Genomic DNA, 21,778 nt, shown 5'->3' with positions numbered 1-21,778 from the left:
GTATGCTTTAGGTGCTGGTGGAAAGGGGTTTTCAGAGGTGGATGAATCTTCCTGGGTGCCTACAGGCGAACCTTTATAGGCTATAAGCCTGGGATACCTGCAGCAAGGGCAGGGTCAGCAATGAGCCCCCGATGAAATCCAGCCACAGCCCCCTTTTCCATTCTTTGGATACAGAGCAGACCCTTTCTTACTCTTCTGGACTGTTGCCTCCTTGGCTCCCTTGTAAGGCAAGGAGGATTGAGCAGATCATGGCTGGTCCTCATCCTCCCGTGGTGCAGATGCACACGGGAGAACTGGCCACTGTGGCACAAGTCAGAACAGTGTTGGACCACTGTGAGTCCCATCTGTTCTGTCACCTGACTGTGCCAGGTCCTCAGGCCTGTTTGGAGTCTTTTCTCACAGATCTCTTGTGGCAGGCATGTACAGTAACCTGCTCAGCATTTTTGACCTCTTCCTCTTCTGTTTTTCTGCGGTGTAGGAGTCGGAGTCAGAAGCAAAGGTAGATGGAGAGACTGCATCAGACAGTGAGAGCCGAGCAGAAGCTTCTCCCCCACTAATCCCTGCAGACGATACCCCAGAGGTCCTCAACAGGGCCTTCTCCAGCTTGTCTTCAAGGTAACCTGGCTTAATGATGCAGGTACTTGTTGGGGGTCTTGCAGTGGGACCAAGTGCCGCGGGAGACCCAGAGCCCTCGGAGAGCCCGCGGTCTCTTAAAGTGTGCGGGGCAGACCTGCCCACTTGCAGCAGCAGCCGCTGTCTCCCCTGCCTCCGCCCGGGCTCCACTGAGTGTCACCTAATGCTTGACAGCAACTACGAGCACAGCCTGCGAGGATCTGGCCCTTGAGGGGCTCTAGGCTGGGCCAAGAGGCGCGGGCCAAGGAGGATGAAAGTGTGGACGAAGGGGTGCTGGGCGAAGTCACTGACACAGTCGTGAAGAGAAATGGTCCTTGGGGTTTGTGACTAATGAGCGGGCTGCTTCTCACTGATGAGCCCAACTTTCTAGTTCAAAGTTTAGTTTTCCCTCTCCCACACACATCCATTGTGAACATTCCTTAAATTCTTCTGGAAGAATTGAGAATCATTTCAGCTTGGGTGACTCTAGGGTTAAAATTTTGGTCCCTTGAGACTCTGGTGCCTCCAATACCAGCTATGTGGGTAGATTAAAAATACAAACTAAAAGACCTGAACACGCTATCTAAAAGCATTCTTATGTGTGCCTTCCACACACACGTGTCCCTTTGAAAAGCTGTGTTGTGCAGTGATTGAGGGTGTGGGTTCTGGAGCCAGACTCCTAGCGTTCAGATCCCAGCTTCACCACTTCTCTATGACCTGTGTGTCCATTGCCTTATCTGTGCAAGCTGGTGGTGTTGAGAGTTGAAGGAATTAATAGACGTGAAGTCCTTATAAAAGTGCCTGGTGCATATTTGTGATAGCTGTTATTATTATTGTCTAATATTCTTATCACCATAACAATGCAGAGGAAGAGAGTGTGGGATTCTGCTGCAGGAAGAATGTGCATCCGTTTTTCTTCAGATAGAGATGGCCACAGAAGCCATCCATGTAGATGGTGCTACATTTCCCTTGGGGTTTGTTGCCTGATTCCTTCATTAAGACATAAGCTGGGTATCTTTTTCTGTAGGCCTTGGAGCAGCTGCTGAGTTTTGTGTGGGTGAGGTGATGGCTGTAGTGACCCCACTCCCGCCAGCGTGTGACTAGTGCCTGCGTCAGGGTGAAGGAGGTGCTGTGGGAAGGGTCGACCTCAGGGCTCTTCTCATCCCAGGAAGAGCCCTGCCCCTCGGGATTTGTGTGTCCGTTCTTTCTGGGCCCCTAACGTGTTCTCTCCTTCCCCTCCTCTCTCTCTAACTTAGATGGAAGAACTGGTGGGTGAGAGGCATCCTGACTTTGGCCATGATTGCATTTTTCTTCGTCATCATCTACCTGGGACCATTGGTTTTAATGATAATCGTAAGTGCCGTTTGCATGCTATTTTAGTTCTGCCTTCGGTTTTTCCTGCAGGATTGGTCATCTTGAGTGCCAGCTATTGGATTGGTTCTGGGAATCATTTGGGGTCCAGGCTCCTCAGAATACTTCCGCCTTGGAATATCTGTGACTTCTCACCTTTCATTAGCCGACTGGAGGGATGTTTCTATAGCCATTCTGTGTGGTTAAAGATTTCTCTTCATTTTAAAAACTGATTTTATTATTTCAACTGTTTGATTAAACTGTGACCCGGGCCATGACTCTTTGTGACTCTGAGTTTTGCATCTTGTTTTCCTGGGGCCTCACTCATGGGCTTAGGACTTTGATTAAGCAGTCCCAGCCTGCCGTGCTCTCTCGCAGTCTTCCCACTGTTGTGGACAGGGCCAGATGACTGACAGCTGACTGCTGAGCAAAGTAATTTGGGGCTTTTCAGGTATTTCTGTTCAAAGTCAAAAGGGGAAGAGACTGATCGAGTCCTGGGAGGTTCTAGAATAAAAAGTTAATTGAAACTTTGGGAGTGTATATTTATTGTGAAAAATTGGATCTATTCCATGTGACACACAGGGCTACATTGCCATTGTGGGATGGTGTGAGAGAGATAGGAGAAAGAGAGCAGAATCATTGTAGCACTGACATTTTTCTTAAATATAATAGTTTTTCTTGAGGGCCCAGGCCTCTTGGTTTCTGTTCCCAAAGATCGTAAGAAGTGGGGCGTTAGCAAGTGTTCTAATTCTTTTGTGTCCTGCAGGTGATGTGTGTTCAGATTAAGTGTTTCCATGAGATTATCACTATTGGCTACAATGTCTACCACTCCTATGACCTGCCCTGGTTCAGGACCCTCAGCTGGTAAGCTCTCTAGCCCCACCGGGACCCTTAACAGATTTGGATGTTAAGTGTTTGTGGTAGGTATTTACAGTGGTGGTGGGTCGGGCGGAGTGATGGCCACAGACTTGCACAGCACCTTTGAGACGTGAGTATTTCATAGGCCAGACTGGCTGCATCTGTGACCATGTTTGCCTCGGTATTTGAATTCCTTAGACTTTGCACAGTGGCCCCCCTTTTCTAGATGAGCATATTTTTCATATCCCAACATCCCACGGCAGTTGTCTGGGAGTTGTCAGTGCTGGTGTTGCTATCTCTGGAACTTGGTTTCCTCATCCTTAAACAGATGGTTAAGACTTAGTTGTTTTCAAACTGTGATGTTGGAGCCCTAGCTCCTTGGAGGTGCCTCGGGTGCCTGAGTGGGCAGGAGTGTGACTGAACATGTAAGATCCCGGCTCCTGAGGGAAGCTCTGCTTTTTCCCGCCCCTGGGAAAGGGCTTGGCTGTCTTAAAGCAAAAACAAAATCAAAACCCGTAGCGCAGATGGTGTCTGAGACCCCTTCCTGATCTGAGACTCTGCTTTATTGGCCACACTGTCCTCAGGTGGTGATGCGTGAGCAGAGCTCAGCCCAGTGCTGGGGCGTCTTGGGGCAAATATGGCCCCTTATCACCTGCTGTGCCAGGACTTGGGGCTTGATTCCATGGCTCACTAGGCTGGAGAGTAATGTTTTGGACCCCAGCAACTTGGTCGTGGCCAAGGGAGCTGATGTGCTCAGATTTGGGCTGGACACATCCTTTCCAGAGGTGCTTCCCCATCAACCAGTGGCACAAACTGCCTCGCATCTCCTCATGGGCCTGTGCTTGCCACCTGGGTTAAGATGTAGGGCTCTCTTGTGGCTGTTCCATAGCTTGAAAGCAGTGTTTCAAATTTTGTTAACACACTCATGATGTCTGAACCCTGACTGTGGTCAGTGTCCAAAGGAAGTGTTTTTTATGTAACAGAAAGTATGGGAGTTCTTGAACTTCCACACTCAAAAATAAAAAAAGAGACAGAGAGACAAGGTCTCCACTCTCTTCCCTATCTTGGGACCCTTGGTGAGTGTTGGCGTGGCGGCTGCTTGCCCCATATGCAGAAGCACCACAGAGGCTACAAAGGTCTGTGAGCTGTGGCTTCTCCCTTCCCTGAGCTCCAGGTGAGGAGAGAGGATATGAACAGTGAGGAGTTAGTGCTAGTGGAAGATTTATGTGTCAGAGCCATGTGGGAAGAAGTGGATGAGCGTAGAAGATGCTCCAGGCAGGGAGACGACAGGAGCAAAGCAGACAGGCGGCAAAGCTGGAGTAAGAGATTTTGATAGGTGTGCAGGGTTCCTGTTGGGGTGAGTGGAAATAAGACCGGGGAGGCAGGACATGGCGTGTTTTGCAGGGTTATCTTATGGTTTGGGCGTTCTTAGGTTAAGTATGGAAACTCTACAACAGCGGCAAAAACTGAGTCCCAAGTTCGTGATAAATGGAGTGAGTGAAAGCTGCCACAAGGTTCTGGATAAAGTTCTCACCTACAGTGTCACCAAAGAACAGGGAGCCGGGTCTGCTTGTCTCTCTGCAAGCTGCTCTGGGGGTATCAGGGGTCAAGTGGACTGCTTCTCTGACCCTTCCCTCGGGGTTTTCTGACGGCCTCGCTGTAAAGAGGCCACGTGTGCTTCCCTGGCAGTGACGTGTGCTCATTTACAGGTACTTTCTACTGTGTGTAAATTACTTCTTCTATGGTGAAACAGTGACGGATTACTTCTTCACTCTGGTCCAGAGAGAGGAGCCCTTGCGGATTCTCAGTAAATACCACCGGTTCATTTCCTTTACTCTCTATTTAACAGGTATGCGTTCAGCGGTTCACCAGTTCTTCCGTCTGTCTTGTTTTTGTGTGTCTGCTGAGTAGGCGCGGGGGGATTTCTTGGTTAATGTAAAGTTTTGATGGTGTTGAACTCCGACCTTGCAGGGGAGCAGAGCTGAGGGCTCTGCCTAATGTGAGCTGTAGCAGCTCTTTGCTAAGAGAAATGAGCCTGAGGGGCTTTGTGAGTGTAGGGACTACAGTCTGTGCCACCAGCCCTGTGTTCCAGCCTCCATTGGAGGACGGCGCAGCATGGCCCTGTCCTGACTCTCCTGTTGGGAGAGATTCTGCGGTGTGACCGAAACAAAAACCACCCCTGAATTTATGTATGAAAACAAGTGGCCATCTTTGAGGGGTCACTGCAGTGTGGTGGAAATTTTCCTGATTTGGGTTTAAAGAGTCTGACCTCAGAGGGGCTGGGAGCTTGATCTTTCTGAGTCTCAGTTAGCTCTTTTGTAATCTGGAGCTAAAATTGCAGAGTCACTGTGAGGATTAAATCAGACACAGTAAGGTGCTGTGTCCGTCTAGACTCAGTGAAGACTATACACTAGTTTTAGCAGTGCTGGTGTTTTTCAAATTGCATTCAAAGCCAGTTTGAGGCACGGGAGAAATTTATTCTGACCTAAATTTGTCTGGCCTACTTTTGGTAAGCTTGATGGCAGTACTTGGCTCTGTGAATGCCACCTGGCTATTAAAATACAAAATCCACTGCCAGGGGCCTGCTGCCATTGAGGATATTCAGAGAGCTTGCTTCAGACCCTGAGAGCAGCCCCCCACAGAGGGAGGTGGGGGGTCTGGATCGGCGACGTACTCTCTTCTGGAAGGACTGCTTTTGAGGAGCCCCACATGCTTCTGGGTAAAAGTCCCTTTCCTCCTGGAGAAGTGGGGGCCCTGCAGATTTGTCACCATCTGGGTCAGTGTGAGAGAGATGCAAGGGTGGCCTTGACCCCATACCAGGCGGCTCCCCATTCCGCCAGACCTATTCTCTAGGACAGGCGTACAGGGGCCGGCAGACTTTTTCTTAAAAGTACAGATAATAAATATCTTAGGCTTTGGGGGCCATAGGGCCTCTGTTGCAACTCCTCAGTTCTGCCCTTGTAGCACAAGAGGAACCCTAGACAATCTGTAAACAAATGGGCATGGCTATGTTCCAGTAAAATTTTATTTATAAAAGCAGGCAGCTGGCCTGACCATTGTTTGCTGGCCTCTGCTCCAGGGTCAAAACATTCCTCTGTGGTGAACAGTGGCCTAAACTGAGTGTCATCTGCAAGAGTTTAAAATACTGCATTCCTCTGATTGTCTTGAAGGAGTCCTTGTTTCCTTCTGACTGCTATCTGAGCAACTACTGGTTGTTCTCCCCCTGGCTTTGGAATTGTGCCCTGGTTAACTGCTGCCAGGAAATTAGCCAAAGGACAACTTAGCACAGCTAAAGGAAATGACTAGGACAGACACTCGGGCAGAATGTGATTCATTTGGCTCTTTCTCCCCCACCCTCCTTGAACTAGGGTTCTGCATGTTCGTGCTGAGCCTGGTCAAGAAGCATTACCGCCTGCAGTTCTACATGGTAAGGGAAGCCACGCGCGCCGGGGTTCTTGCCTTAAAAGTGGTTCTGCCGAAGCTCAGCAGGGCTCTCGTCCTTTTCTTGATAAATTAAGACTTCCGGAATGCAGTCTGCTCTGTGTGCATCTAGAGCCTAGAGCAGGAAGGAGGAGGGCCCGTTTGAGTTTGGTGGCTCTGCCTCCGCCTCCCCAATCACTGTTGCTTCATTTACACCATAAGCAGTCTCTCCACTGGGACCTGAAGGTGCCCTCCAGGTAAGGCTCCAGGTGCAGCTTCAGGCATTGCCCACAGATACCCAACTTGCTACATCGTCCCCTCAACTGGAAAACATTCACTCGCTGAGTGCCCTAAGCACTCTGTACTTACTTACTAAAAAATGAGAAGTACCCAGGCTCTCAGAGCACAGAAAGACTCACTCACGGCTGGGCCATGTGCGCCCTACTTTTGATGGGAACTGTAGCTGGGGGACAGAGTTACTCCCAGGGGCCTGTTATGTATCTTTTCACTTCCAGGAAGACAGGTCCAGAAGCAGATAGCTTTCCTATCTGTTTCTCAGCAGTTTTGTATTTGGTATTGACTGTTATTTGAAGTTCCTTTCAAGGTAAACTGATAGGTAAAGTTTCTTCTTTTTCTTTTGCAGTTTGGCTGGACCCATGTGACATTACTGATCGTTGTAACCCAGTCCCATCTTGTCATCCACAACCTATTTGAAGGAATGATCTGGTGAGTGATGTCAGTGAGGGGGGTTTTCCCTTTTATTTTGTGGGTGTGTCTCACGTACAGAGGGCCTGAGAACACTTGCCTTACCTTCTGAGACAGTGCTTCTCCCTTTGAGCCACATCAGAATCCCCTGCAGGGCTAGTTACAACACAGATTGCCATGCCCCACTACTGAAGTTTCTGCTTCTTTAGATCTGGGGTGGTGCCTGAGGGTTTGAATTTCTAGTACATTCTCAGCTGCTCCTGCTGGGCAGGACCTAAACTTTGAGAACCACTGTTTTAGACTAATAGATCCAGGGATATTTAAAGAATCAAAGACAGGCAACTGTGTGGCAACAAATTTGCAAACCTAGAGGAAGAGTCATGATTTCCTGGCAAAATGTAAACTGCTAAAAGTTATGAAGAAGAAAACTTGAATAGATCAGTAACTATACAAGAACTTTGAAAATTACATAAGAATCCACACCTGGTGAAAGAAATGACCAGAGATAATAGCTCAGTTTTATCTCACCCTTAATACTAAAGCCGATAGGCATAGGGAAGGAGAAACAAGAGTGATAAACTGATTTCTTTTACGATTATAGGTAAACCATTCTAAATAAAGAATTAGAAAATAGAATCTGGCAATGAGTCAAAAGAGTGATATACTGTTATTTAGTAGATTTTATTCCAGAAATGCAGGTTTCAACAGGAAATCTGTCAGCATTAATAGAAGTCGGCCGGCTGACTGAAGAAGCGGGATGATCTTAGTGAAAATGTGAAGGCATAGCCTAGCGTGTATAAGGGAGACGTACTAAAATATTGTAGTTGAGACCCTCAGACTGTGCCTGTGTTTCCAGATATCCTCCTGAGGATTATGTATGTATATTATACATACATATAATAGATTATGTATGTAAATTATGATAAATTTTTATGTATATTTATGTAAAAAAAATGTATGCAAAGTGCTTAGAACAGAGGCTAGCTCTATAAATGTTAGCCTTAGGCATTATTACTGTTTAAAACAATGATCCAGGCCTGGGAGGCACACAGCTCCTTCCCTTTCTTTCAGAGTTTTTATTAGGTAATTCTAAAGGAGCTCATACTAAAGAAGGCCTTATCCAGAGGGCCGGACATACGACTTGGTTCTACAGTGAATCGTATTAAAATCTCTAGTTACTGGTTTTCAGACTCAACCTACAAGACTTAATTATAGTTGCAGAGTAGACAAGATGTGCTAGAAGCCTCAACGAAGAAATATCGTGAAGGGGTTGGGAGATACAACTGCTCTAAATTTCTCCCTGAGCAAACAGGAAATCAGAAAATATTGCCTATCCTTGATGGGGCAGGAAATCGAAATTCATGTATATGGTGTTAAACCGTAATAGAGGAAATTACAAAACAAGTGACTGTCCCAGAGTGGAGTGTGAGGAGAGGAGAGAGATGGTCCAAATGTGGGAACTGTTACCCTTTGCGTGGTGGGGATGAGCAGACCAGCAGGGGGGTGCAGAGTAGAAATCTAGCTGTGTGTATGGTGGGTTTGCTCTCAGTGTGATCCTGGCAAAAGGCAGGGCTCACTTGAGCTAGTAATAAACAGTAAAAAAAAAAAAAAAAAAGGAGGTAAACCATGAAATAGACATAAAATATATCATGTACAGTTATGGCCATAACTACTAGAAGAAGAAAAGTCAGAAATGATTAAAAATAGTTATTTTGGAGAATGGAGAGATAGGGATGGGAAAAACAAGAAAAACTTAATTTTTTTCTTTCCTTTACAGTTTAAATTTGTATTATCGTGTGCATATATTGCTTTATAATGTAAAAAGGACAAATGACATTTTATAAAATACACCTCCATTTATTCAGTAGTCATTCAGTAAACATTTGAAGGCCTGCTGTGTGCCAGGTACTAGGTATGGCTCATATGGTATTTCATTTCTTTTATTCTTTAATGGGTAATGAGTACTCTGTGGGTTATGTTGGTACTAGAATTTATGAATGGCATTGTTTTGTGGACTTCTGAGGCATTATCATCATGGTAGAGTTGATTCTTACTTGGTTTATTTCCTAGGTTCATTGTCCCCATTTCTTGTGTCATCTGTAATGACATCATGGCCTATATGTTTGGCTTCTTCTTTGGTCGGACCCCACTCATCAAGGTAAACGGGTCCCCTAAGATGAAGTAGCACCGTGAGGGAAGGGTGGTGCGTTTGGTACGAGGAGAGCATCTTGGGAGCAGAGAGGAGATCTAGCTGGTGTGTACATCTTCATGTCATCCTGGAGAAAGGCTGGCGGTAAATCAGTTTCAAGAGAAAAGCCAAAGGGAGACGTTGACACCTACTAATAGGAAAAAAAGAGCTAATAGAGAAAATATTTTTATAGGTTGTACAGGCACACTTTTGGGGCTTTGATCTGAATTTGGGTGTTGTCATTTGATTAGGATACTGTTTCATAATATTATTAAATTACATGAATACCAATTGAAAGGGAGAGGACACTGAGGGGTATCAGGCAGGGAACAAGGAAACCAAGCATGGGGTCTTTTAGAAGGTGAAGTAGTTAACAGAATGAGGTTTTTTTTAATAGTAGAAAGGTTTTTAACAAGTAATCATTGTTCCCAAAACCAGCGTTATCAAAATGCACTTTGCTAAGAGCTTGCTCTCTGTCCACAGCTGTCCCCGAAGAAGACTTGGGAAGGCTTCATTGGGGGCTTCTTTGCTACTGTGGTCTTTGGCCTTCTGGTAGGTGGTGGCTCCTGGTGGGTGGGGGAGTGGACAGAGGCCTCACACCCCCCTTCAAAGCCTGTCCAGGGCTAGAGAGCATGTCGCCCGAGGTCAAGGACTCTGTCCTGCTGAATGGTACTCTTGCCCTGCACAGGGGCATGAGCATGGTGTGCTCTGTAACTGGCACAGGCAGCACCACCTGTCCTTTATCTGCCAGTTTTCAAGCAGGTCTTGGCAGTTGAGGAGCAGGGGCTGTGTGCACCTTCCACTCCTCTCATGCCAAGTCCTGGCGACACTCAGCAGGTAGCATTCTTGTCCAGGCATTTCATATTTCAAGGTCTGGGTGATTGGCACCTGAGAGTAAGAGGCGAGGTGAGATTTGCCACTCAGCTGAGATTTTCTCCTATGTGTGCCCTTCCTGGAGGTGGATGATCTTCCAGCCTTTTCTAGAGTACCATTCCCTGCTTCTGACCCTCAGGCCAGCCTCTCCTGTCTCAGCGTTGTCCAGCTGTCCTTCATTGCTGACCCCCCTACTTGATTGCTCTTCAGCCTCCTTCCTCCCGGCTGTCTGCCTCTCAGTCTACCACTCTCCCCACCTGCCTCCAGTTAGCACTAAGTTAAGAGATCCCAGAAAATCGGACCCTAGCTCCCCCAAATGGGGGAAACTTCTTGTAGTTCTTTGCTCAAGTTCCTTCAGGTCTTTCCTAGATTTATTCAGGACCTGGGTGTTGGGGCAAGTATGTCTGAGACCTCAGTGGGCTATGAACCTCTGTATTTTTTCCCCCCAAATTCAGGGAAAACACACATGTGGTGAACCTAAGCCTCTGATTTAGTGCATAGGGATGTGGCCAACCCAGGTGTCTGCCACCCAGGCAGGATGGCTGGAACTTTTCTCCCTCACGCATCTCTGTGTTCTTCATCCTCAGCTTTCCTATGTGATGTCTGGGTACAGATGCTTTGTGTGCCCCGTGGAGTACAACAATGACACCAACAGCTTCACTGTGGACTGTGAGCCCTCGGACCTGTTTCGCCTGCAGGAGTATGTCATTCCTGGGGTGATTCAGTCAATCATTGGCTGGGTATGTGCCACTCACATGGGGGAACTGTCCTTAGTTGGATAATGACTACAAAGAAAGAGTCCCGCACCCCCCACTGCTTTCCCTCAAAAGACTACGTTCTTCCCTCCCCGGTGATGTCATTTGCCTTTTCCACTTTGTCGACATTTGCCACAATGGTGCAAAAGCTGTGGTGGGTAAACCTGCTGGCACCTTGGCGTGAGTGAGGACAGTGGCACCAAAGTGGACTAAGTCATTGGATTCTTTGTGCCACACACATGCAGTAAAATCAGCCAGTTCCTCTTAAGAGTATCTTTGATAAAATAGTACTATTATTAATTTTACTGAATCTTGACTCTTGAATACACACCTTTCTAATACTCTGTGTACCAAAATGGAAAGTATGCTTAAAATGCTTGTGCTAAATACTGAAGTCCAGTATCCCCTAAAGGGAGAGCGTACGTACACTTGTTTTAGTTTCGAGCTGAACTAGCTGCTTTTTTGCAGGAACATAATTTTTGCTTGAAAAGAACTGATGAACTGTAGTTTTTCAGACTTGGATATTTGGCAGACATTTTTCTTGAAAATGAACAAAGTGAGCTTGTCACTTCAAGGAAAACAACTGACAGTAATTGTTATCAGTGAGGAATTGGACTTTCAAATGAAAATTAGAATTTTGGAAAGCATACACCTGCCGCTGTGAGCTTGACAGCTTCCTAACACCCACAGGCTTTTCGGAGGAGATCTGTGGTGATTTTAACATAGGATGTTTTGACATTGTAGAGTGAAATGTGTCTACATTTGGAAGATTTACATAACTCAGTGAACTGGTATTTTCTAAATATGCATGGTGTTGCACAGTTGTGCATGGGTAAAAGATCCATTCCAAGTCCAAGATAGACCAATGGGGTTTAATGTAAGAGTACAAAAAGTTTATTGATGGGATTTCAGATTCCACATTGCACCAGATTTTTAAGAAACTACCACTTGTCAAGTTCTGGTGTTGTGTCAAAGAATAATACCCACAATTCTCTGAAGAGACAGCACTAAGATAGTCTTTTTTTTCAGCGATATATCTATATAAGGCTGGAGTTTATTCATAGACTTCAGCTAAAGCAACATATCACAGCAGACTGAATGCAAAATATCTTTTTTTAACATGCTTTTTTTTCGTTTTCAGTGAGGAAGATTGGCCCTGAGCTAACATCTGTTGCCAATCTTCCCCCGCTTTTTTTCTCCCCAAATCCCTAGTACATAGCTGTATATCCTAGTTGTAGGTCATTCCAGCTCTTCTATGTGGGAAGCCACCACAGCATGGCTTGATGAGCGGTGTGTAGGTCTGCACCCAGGATCCAAACCTGGCGAACCCGGGGCTGCCAAAGCAGAGTACACGAACTTAACCACTTGGCCATGGGGCTGTCCCCCCAAGAAGGCAGAATATCTTAATGTCTTCTCTTAAGCCAGACATTAGAGATTTGTAAAATAAAAAATCCAGTCTTCTTACTAATTTTGTTTTCTTGGGGAAAATATAGTTCTTAAAGAGCTATTTATGTTAACAAGTAATGAGGCTTGGCTTGTAGGCATCTTGACTTTTCCTTCCTTTGTTCTCAGAAAATAGTCCGGATGTACCCCTTCCAGATTCACAGCATTGCCCTCTCCACCTTTGCCTCCCTCATCGGCCCTTTTGGAGGATTCTTCGCAAGTGGATTCAAACGAGCCTTTAAAATCAAAGTAGGAAAACCCTTTTCTCTGTTCCTCTCATTGTCTCCCAGCCAGGCGCCTCTTCACCCATCTTCTGCCTTCTTCCTGTCCTGCCCCATCAGCCACCACCTGCTTCAAAATACCAGGCTATAAACCCTGACTATTAACGTGTGCTTTTCTTCCATGCAAGTAATGGAGGCAGGTTAAATGAAAATACCATGTTTCAAGAAAATTCAATAGTTGGATTTTCAGTTTGTTAATGTATCTTGCATCTTTCTTCCAGAGAAAGATTTTATAATTTAGTAGGATTGTGTCCTATTATAGGCTTATCATTTGGGCCAGTGCTTACTTCTCTCTTTCTGTTGCCCTCAGCTACTCAGGATAGTAGCTGGATGTGAGTTGGGACCACAGGTCAGGGTTTGGTCTTGGCTGAGCCCAGGTTCACCAGTCCCTCCCTACCTCTAACAGGACTTTGCCAACACCATTCCTGGCCATGGGGGCATCATGGATCGCTTTGACTGCCAGTATCTAATGGCCACCTTTGTCAATGTGTACATCGCCAGTTTTATCAGGTACAGTGCCTTTCCATCTGAACCAAGTAGGTGGAGTTTTAAGTATGGTGAAAATCTAGAATTTTAGCTTTCTCTGTTTGAGTGAAAACCGTCCCAAATAAGAATGCAGTTTTCACTTGCTACTGTTTATGGATTCTCTGAGGGCCCCCTGCCCTCTGTTAGTAGAGAATCCAGAGGGGGAGCAGCCTCTTGGATAACCAGGTCCTAGAAGTCCCCCACTCAGTGCTGTTTCTTCATATTCTCTTCCAGGGGCCCGAATCCGAGCAAGCTCATTCAGCAGTTCCTGACCTTGCGGCCAGATCAGCAGCTCCACATCTTCAACACGCTTAAGTCCCACCTGACCGACAAGGGGATGCTGACGGCTGCTGCCGAGGATGAGTAGGGGCCACCCCGGGCCGGGAGAGCAGGACCGAGCGAGGGGCAGGGCTCCAAGGCAAGCCCAGCTGGTGTGACTAGACAATGACAAGGCTTCAACTCACTGTCTTTTTTTTTTTCCCTTTATTTGTGGGTTTAAAAAAAATCTGTATATACAGTCTATGTGCTTATGATTTGGGTTGTGAGTAAACTATAGCTTTGAGTTGGAAAGAAGTCATGGCAGTAAAACCGTTGGGTTTTTTAAACAGAAGTTTTTGACAGCCTAGAAGACAGTGTTGCCCAGCTCGAGAGCATCTGCTTGGCACTTCTAGCTGCCATCAAGTGAACTGTTTCTGGGCTCGAGCAGAGAGTGGTCGTGCTTCTGTGTCCGTCCAGTTCAGGGGCCCCGCCTGTCTCTGTGACCACCCCCAGCAGGGAAGAGGAGTATGGCTTGGATGTCTTTACTGCTGGAGAGCTTCCACCTGGGCTTCTCGGTCATCCCTGCCTTGGAGCTGCAGGAGGGTTGCCTTCTCCCGGCTGGAATGACAAGGCTTGTTAATCAGATAAGCATCCTACCCACATGGAATCCTTTGGAGCACAAGCTCGGTTTTATGATGTGGTTCACCTTACTTCATCACACACTGAGAGAAGGTTTCAGGTTTTATTTTCTTCAGAAAGCACGAAAAGTTATTTATAATAGTCTGGGGAAAAAAAGCCCACACTGTATTATTAGAAGTGTATGCAGTAGCACGTACTGTGACCAAGCCCTTTCCCGCGGGTTTTAGGCTCAGGTGGCTCCTACAGGGCAGTCCAGCTCACCATGTCTTTTCAGGGACAGTGCTGTTCACGTTTGTGCTGTACACTTGTTGCTGCTGAATCCCTCCTGGGGGCTTTCCCATTAGGCGGCGAGCAGAGGGCTTCTGGTTCCCGCACCCCTTGCCTGACCGACCACCCGTGTAGCTGCTGTGTTGTATATATATTACTGTTAAGGCAAGTGTGTCTCTGTGTGTGTTAAAAATCACTTATTTCTTATAGTGATTTCAAGTGTACCATGACTTCTTCACTGAAACCACAAAGTCCTGCTTTAAACTCTGGAAATCCTAACCCAGCTAGAGATTTGACTATTATAAAGATTAAATGCATACTTTTTATATAATGTGACCAGTTTCAATGTAGTTTGTATTTTACTAGGGGACCTTTTTTCTTTTAAACTGTGATTTATTTTTTTCCCTTCCTAATTACAGGAGTGAGGTTGACTGTGGGAAGACAAGTTCTTTGTCGGGACAAGTCAGGGAGGACGGGAGAGAGAACTTGGTGCCCAAATGTGTTAAATTATTCTGTGCCATGGTTGTTCTTGTTGCCAAATGAGGGGGTAATGGTTTGCTTCAGCATCTCGGTGTGGTGCTGGTTTGCTTTGTGTCTGTTTAAATCAGCCTTCCCGCCACCCTGAAAGCCCGCGGTCAGCACAGACCACTGAGCGTCCAGCGCAAGGCAGACCCCTCTCGACGTTTCAGCTGACAGTGACTGCGGGACCTCCACGTGCAGGCAGCACTGAGGCACCTTCTGAGCTTTTCCTTCCATTTTAGCACATGCCTTTTCTTTTTCAGGCCCAAGGCCCCTTTAAAAACAAAACCTGTTTTTGCACGGGGGTTTTAGTCATGGCTGTGTGACCCTGGGCAGGATGCATCACTCTCTGGGTCCTCACGTTCTGAGCCGTCTTCGAATTCCAGGATTCTGTGATTCTGGCTGAGCAAGTTCATGTCAGCAGAGGCTGCTGTGGGTGTTGAGTTGTGTCCTGGGCACCCAAAAAGCAGGCGCTTTCAGGCCTTTTCTATATGCTTGTCCTTAAGGTGAGTGAGAATCTCAGCCACAGTGAAGGTGAATATGAGCGCATTTAGTTTTCTTGTTAAAGAATGATTGGTTCCCCAAACCAGAGACAGAAGGGTGCCTCATTTCTCTGGTGCCCCATTGTGGGCATATGGTGGGGTCCTTGGTTGCTAGGGCCCAGCAGCAGAGAGCCACTCTTGAATAGGGCTGCCTTTGGGATCAGGGAACCTGGCGCATCCCTTTGTGGAAGTGGTCACTGATGGGGGTCCTGGGAAACTGCAGCTGGGTGCGCATCAGAGCTGCTAGCAAGAAGCCCAGAGGGTCAGCTTGAGTTTATTTTCTTCTGATTTCCCCACATGCTTTCTGGTGAAATAAGGAATTTCCTCGTTGAGTAGCCCGGAGGGCACACCACCTGTTGTCTCTACAGCACAATGGTTTTCTTTCTCCCATTTACTGAAGATATTTCACCATAGATAAGATTCAAGTGGCTGTGTGAACATACGCCTGTGCAGATCTCAATGAACAGCATAACTGGCTTCAGATCCATTTTTTTTGTGTGAGCAATAAAATGTGACTGAAACTGAAACTTGTCGTGAATTCAGTTTCTCACTGCCACGCGTGGTTTTGTTTCCCGCTTGTTTTTGTGTTCATAAATACCATGCAGTCCTGAATTAGAGATTTTTGTTGTGTTTTCCAATTTGAATCCTATCCGTTCTCACAACAGCCTTCTGAGGTACCTCGGGCGAGAGTCCTCAGCACCTTCCCGGTGAGGAAGCTGAGGGCCAGCGAGGGTAGAGAGCTTCCCCAGGGTCACGTGGTGCAGTCAAGACCGACTCTGTCTTGTGCTCCACACACCAGGACAGGGACTGGATCGTCCCCACGCACACTCGCCTTTGAGGAAGTGGCGTGAGCGCTCCTGGAATTTTGCAGCATTCCTTCCCTCAAGCTTAGGAGGCCTGACCTGGGTACCAGGCTGGAGCTTAAGTTGCCATTAGCTCATAACTGGTGACATAAGGAGCTGATGAGCGAGAGTGTCACAGAAACCGGGGAGTGTCTGCAGAGGGCTGAGCCGAGGTATCCTCTCTGTGGGTCCTGCTCATGACTGCTCAGAGGGCACCCCAGTCTTTTCCCTTGGTGTGCGCAGGCCACCCCCTTAACTGCTCTCAGCATTGAAAAAGTACATTTGTGTTTTACTCCTGAAAGTGAAACCCTATTGAAAAAGTACATTTGTGTTTTACTCCTGAAAGTGAAACCCCCTAGGGCAGCCTGGGCTTTATGTTTATTATTTTTTGCCTGTTTCATATTCTGAGCATTTTAGTAGCTGTAATATAACTACATTTAAAATGTATTTACTCTTAGTGTTGTACAATTCTATAATGTATGTTTGAGGCTAGTGTTTCAGAAGCAGTGAAATGTAACTTTTAACCTTACACAGGTGGACTTTGAAACCATTTTTATGGTATGTACTTTTTCCTGCTGTACTTCTTAGCCTGTAACTTGACTTATATTATGCAAGAAGATTCCAAAAGTATATTATAAGTGAGACTAAACAGACCCCGTGATTTGAGTCTAAGCTAGTTGCTGAGTTGGCTCGAGGCTGATGTGAGTGGATCCTTGAGTTCATATCCTCAGGCTGTCAGTGAGTCCCCAGCAGGCTCAGGAGCAGCCCTGCTGTGGATGCAGGTGGTTGGGGGAGGCTGTGAGTGACTCAGGGCAAACAGCGAACCTTCTCTCAAAACTACAGCAGTGGCCTTTCTCCACAAGAAGCCTGCCCAGGGTCAGTTTCCAAGGGAGTAGATTTTCATTATTCTACCAAATGTGTTAGGTCATTGCTGAAACTTCTTCCTGTGTCGCTAATACCTTAGGCATTCTTGCCTTTTGTCTTTTGGGGTAACTCCCATCTGTGCCCACCTTGTGATCATGTGCTGAGAAAAGGGTGGAGTGGAGTGGGGAGGGCGACGTCCTTGGACCCAGGGTTCCCGTTCTTCCGTAGTCAGGTGGGGAGGAAAGGCGAAGAGGGGCATGTCCAAGTGGCTGTCGGAGATATGTCACGAGACAGCGAACCGTGGGCAGACTCACTGTGCTTCTCTGTAGCAGGGGCTCCAGAAGAGCAGCGGAACAGACCAGCAGCTCCCTGAAGAGAGGGGCTGATTCTTGGGCAGAGCCTTTCTCTCTCCTTGTCTTGGCCAAAACATCCTTCCTTTTCCCTTGATCACCCTCCACAGAGTTGCCCCAGCTTCCAGTTTTTAACTGAATTCTGGGAGATTAACAGCTCCCACTTCCTCATCTGGTTTCCCTTGTTGGGTGGGGGCCTTGTGGCATGACCTACGTAGGGTGCTGGGGTTTGGACCAATGGTGATGAAAGAGGCTAATTTAAAGGCCTCTTCTAGGCTCATCTCCTCAGCTCATCCACCTTCCCCTACAGAAGGTGGGCCCCATTCTCAGTGAGGAACAGAGTCCCAGCTGCCGACTGCCTGTATCAGTTGAAAATGGCCCCGTCTTTCCGTTCCTCCCAGTACTGTCCCACCCCCTTCAGGTTGACCAGCAGCGACCTTACTGGGCTCTCAGGTGGGTAGGCTGCTGTTCTTACAGGGGGCTGCCTCTCGATTGAGTAAGGCTTTTACCTGTTTGTATGTTTTCAAAGGCAAAGAGATCTCAGCTGCGAGGGTAGTTTGGGAGACATACTTTGGATGCTAACGTGTTGGGGTTTTTAGAGCATGTGGATGATGTATGAGAATAGAGGGAGAGACATGTGACATCTAGGATTTTATGGCCAGTGTGTTTCAAATCTGTTGGCTGTTTGAAAACCCTGTCCCCTCTCCCACCCACCTCCACCGATGGCCTATCTGCTGAGGCTCCTTTTCTTTTCATTCTTGAGCCAGTAAGTTACCAGCAGTGTGTTTATTAATAATTGCAGTAATAGTAATAGTGCTTAATATGTGCTAGGCACAGTGCTAAGGGTTTATATACATTATTTCTTTTAATCCGGAAAACAATCTTTTTTTTTTAAAGATTTTTAATTTTTCCTTTTTCTCCCAAAGCCCCCTGGTACGTAACTGTGTGTATTTTTAGTTGTGGGTCCCTCTAGTTGTGGCATGTGAGATGCCACCTCAGCATGGCTCGACGAGTGGACATGGACATGGTGCCATGTCTCCACCCAGGATTCGAACCAGTGAAACCCCGGGCCGCTGAAGCAGAGTGCGCTAACCTAACCACTCAGCCACGGGGCTGGCCCATGGAAAACAATCTTTGATTAGGTATTATCATCTCCATTTTATAGATGAGGAAACTGAGGCACCATGACAGGCTGAGCGCTGTGGTTAAGAAGATGACGTTAGGCTCAAATAGTCCAAGGTCTGGGCAGGTTACCATGTGCAACTTAGGCCCAGTTGAATCGGATAATAGCACTTCCCCAAAGGAACATTGTGAGGGTTTTATGAGATAACACACGTAAGCAGTTAGCACGGTGCCTGGCACACAGTAAGCGCTTAATAAATGGAATTATTTTGGTTGATCTCAGCTGATGGTTTGAACCCAAGTTGGTGTAATGTTGGAGACCAGGTTCTCAGCCACAGCACTGCCACCTGCCCTGCACACAGCCTGGGGTTCAGGGTCTAGAAGGTGACCACACCACCCTCCTGAGAGGAGCAGCCCAACCTTAGCACCCACCTGCAGTGTCTGGGTGCTTGAACTTGGTTGAGAAGACCAGCCTGGCAGAAGGAAAGAGGACGTGAGGATGTTGTGAAATTCTCCGTTCTTAGTGGGAATGGTTTGCCTGATGTCTTGCACACTTCGTGCCACCCCTGGTTTGCACTTTCCGTGGGGACGGTAGCCCTGACCTCTTGACCAGTGGTGCCTCCACTCCGTGGGCAGTGAGGGCCTATCTGTGACTCGCTCTGGACCCCACTTCCCCCTCTGGCCAAGGGCTGTGTGCTCTATGCACACAGCTCAGGAACCCGCAGCAGTTCCCTGACAGGTGGACATCTCAGCGGCCAAGCAGAGTGGGGACGAGGAGCCTTTGCTAGATTATATGGACGGCACGCCTAAGAGCTCCGCCCACACCCTTCCAGCCGAACAGGTCAGGGGCCTGTGTTTCATGCCTTCCTGAAAGTATTACCAGGAGACAGGCGAGTGAGCACTGGAGGAAAGATGATGTAGGGTGTCTCTGTTGGCTTCTAGGAGAGGAAAAGATCACGGGTGACTCATGAAGGAAGGGAGAATGGGTGTGGGATTCCATGGGAAATGTCTTGGTTTTCCAAATGGAGATGGGGGGTGTGTGTGAGGTGGAGCGTTCGTCACTTTGAAGGAATGGTGTTGACAGAGAGGATCCCTGAGACTCAAGCCAATGGAATCATAATAACTTAGGGCTACCGGCTTGACTGTGGACTGTTTCCTGGGTGTTAGTGGGGAGTGATGACCAGACCTAGGGCCCTTTGTGTTTCAATAATGGTCTCCCCTTCAGTTAATGGATGAGTGACAGTGGCAGGATCAGGAGCACATGGTTGTGCAGCCACTGTGACCGACGGACCCTGGGCTTGCCCTCTTGCCCTTCTGGAGTCAGCGTGTGCCAGGCCTGGACTTCCTCCCTCATTGTTGCACCTAATGGACCAGGCAGCTTTTTAACTATGGAGAGAAAGGCTCCAAACTCAGGGCGCGGGCCCTCTGGGCATGGGGCTGAAAACGCCCTTTCCTGCTCTCCCAGGCGTTGGGCCCCGCCTGGCTCTTTGGAGCCTCCTGAGGGCTTCCCTGTCTAGCGCCCAGAGGGTTTAGCCACCCGGTGCCACATTGCTCTCTCTGTCTTGGCTGCTGGAACACCTGTTTCCTACCTCCATCAGGTTCATGTGCTGGTTTTGCTGGCTTTGTGCCAAGGAACACCAGCCTGGAAAGGGGTTAAGAATGTTTTCTAGTGTTTTCTAGTGGGCAGAATGTGCACACATGTTCTTATAAGGGTGTCCTTCGAGTGCTGTTTCATTTAAATCCTCCACACACAGCACCTGGTGGCTGCCTCCCGTCACACTGGCTGGGTATCTGGGGACCGTTTACAGAAGGGAAGAGCTGAGCAGACGTCAAGGTCAAGAAAACCAAAGGATTTGGAGCCAAGAGAACAAGGCAGGGGCAGGATGCAGTGATTTATTGTCCAGCCAGAGGACTGTCAAGAAGCCGTGGGGGCAGCAGCAGGAGAAACATGGGAAGGGAGGTGCCAGGAGTCCTGCAGGTGGGGGCCAATTGCCAGAGGCCAGCCTGTGTCTCTCGTGGGTGTGGGGACCAGCAGTTGGGCTCAGAAGCCCATCATGGAGACTCAAAGCTCCTGGATTATGAATTATCTTCTAGACTTGATGCTGATACCAGGTTTTAATTTTTATTGATGTTTAATACTTTCCAAAACAGGAGGGGAAGATCAAACGGATAGGAGGCCCCTCTGCTGAAGATTCTTGGGGACACTGGTGGTGGTGGGTGAGTCAGGCACAGCTGTTAACTTCCTCCTCAATTCTGTCCACTCTCAGGATCTGTTTAATGGGAAAGTTCCCCAAACATAAAAATGGCCTCCCTGTCCCCCGTGGGGAGTGCCAGGTGTCACATGTAGCCCATTACTGCCAGTGTTTGTGCCGCCCAGAGGTCAGCCCTGTGTTTGCCCTGTCCCCTCTGTGATGGGCAGGCCCAGGTCAGTTTCTGTGCTCTCCCTCCGTGTGGATGGACACAGTGAGATTCAGTACAGTCAAGTCCTGCATAACATTTCGGTCAACGACAGACTGCATATATGATGGCCGTCCCATGAGATTAGTACCATATAGCCTAGGTGCGTAGTAGGCCTTACCATCTAGGTTTGTGTAAGTACACTCTGTGATGTTCGCACAACGATGAAATCGCCCAATGACACATTTCTCAGAATGTATCACGTGACTGTAGCCTCTCACTGATAAGCCGGGTATTGATATTCAGTTTTCCCACCCTCGGACGTCGCTGACCATGGAGCAGCTGTTGGGTGTGTGTGGAGCCCCTGTGACAGTCCTCGGGGCCTCCCCAGAAATGTGTGTGCCTGTGTGCTACTGCTCTGTCCTTTATCCGACTTGGCGTCTCACTAAATCCATGTGTTTTTGCCACAGCTGGCCTTTCTCTGTTCATTGTCTGATTGGTGTTGAGCAATACATATAGATTCTTCTTCAATGCAGTGTCAGAACATGGTATACTGTACATTGGCAAGTACTCACCTTATTTATATACCTGAATGTGCCCACAACACAAATAAACATCTATGAAATTCTAGATCCCGTGTGGTTTTTGATGGGAGTGCTCACTTGGGGTGAGATGTGCAGGTGGGTGGTGTGGAACCAGCGTCACTGCCCAGGATGCTGCCGACTACTCCCTGCTCCTAGAGGCACCCTCTGCCCTTGGCCTTCGCAGCCTGCCCTCCTGACCTTCCTCCTGCTTCCTTGGCTGCTCCTCCTCAGCTGCCTTTCTCTGGCCCGGCCCTGAGGTGGTGTCATTCTGCCCAAGGCCCTCTTTCCCCCGTTGAATTCTCTCTTGGGTGTTCTCACCACTGTCAGGGCTCCGGTTACCACATGTACCTCCATGATTCCCAAATCCATGTCCCTAACCCACAC

General features: G+C 47.8%; 1 protein-coding gene across 1 annotated transcript in view; it reads left to right on the top strand.

The window, feature by feature from the left end:
• CDS2 (CDP-diacylglycerol synthase 2) overlaps positions 1–21,440 on the top strand; it is a 57,610-nt gene extending 36,170 nt beyond the window's left edge. The window contains exons 2-13 of the mRNA XM_044748596.2: positions 479–615; positions 1,869–1,965; positions 2,729–2,826; positions 4,530–4,669; positions 6,189–6,247; positions 6,884–6,966; positions 9,016–9,103; positions 9,617–9,685; positions 10,594–10,746; positions 12,334–12,453; positions 12,892–12,995; positions 13,245–21,440. Coding sequence (XP_044604531.1) covers positions 479–615; positions 1,869–1,965; positions 2,729–2,826; positions 4,530–4,669; positions 6,189–6,247; positions 6,884–6,966; positions 9,016–9,103; positions 9,617–9,685; positions 10,594–10,746; positions 12,334–12,453; positions 12,892–12,995; positions 13,245–13,377 — 1,281 coding nt within the window. The 3' untranslated portion in view covers positions 13,378–21,440. The remainder of the gene's footprint in view (positions 1–478; positions 616–1,868; positions 1,966–2,728; positions 2,827–4,529; positions 4,670–6,188; positions 6,248–6,883; positions 6,967–9,015; positions 9,104–9,616; positions 9,686–10,593; positions 10,747–12,333; positions 12,454–12,891; positions 12,996–13,244) is intronic.
• The last annotated feature ends 338 nt before the right edge of the window (positions 21,441–21,778 follow it).

The sequence above is a fragment of the Equus asinus genome, chromosome 15 (assembly GCF_041296235.1).
Source record: "Equus asinus isolate D_3611 breed Donkey chromosome 15, EquAss-T2T_v2, whole genome shotgun sequence".
Classification (NCBI taxonomy): Eukaryota; Metazoa; Chordata; class Mammalia; order Perissodactyla; family Equidae; genus Equus; species Equus asinus.
The sequence above is the reverse complement of the archived record's forward strand: the minus strand, read 5'-3'. Positions and strand labels throughout refer to the sequence as shown.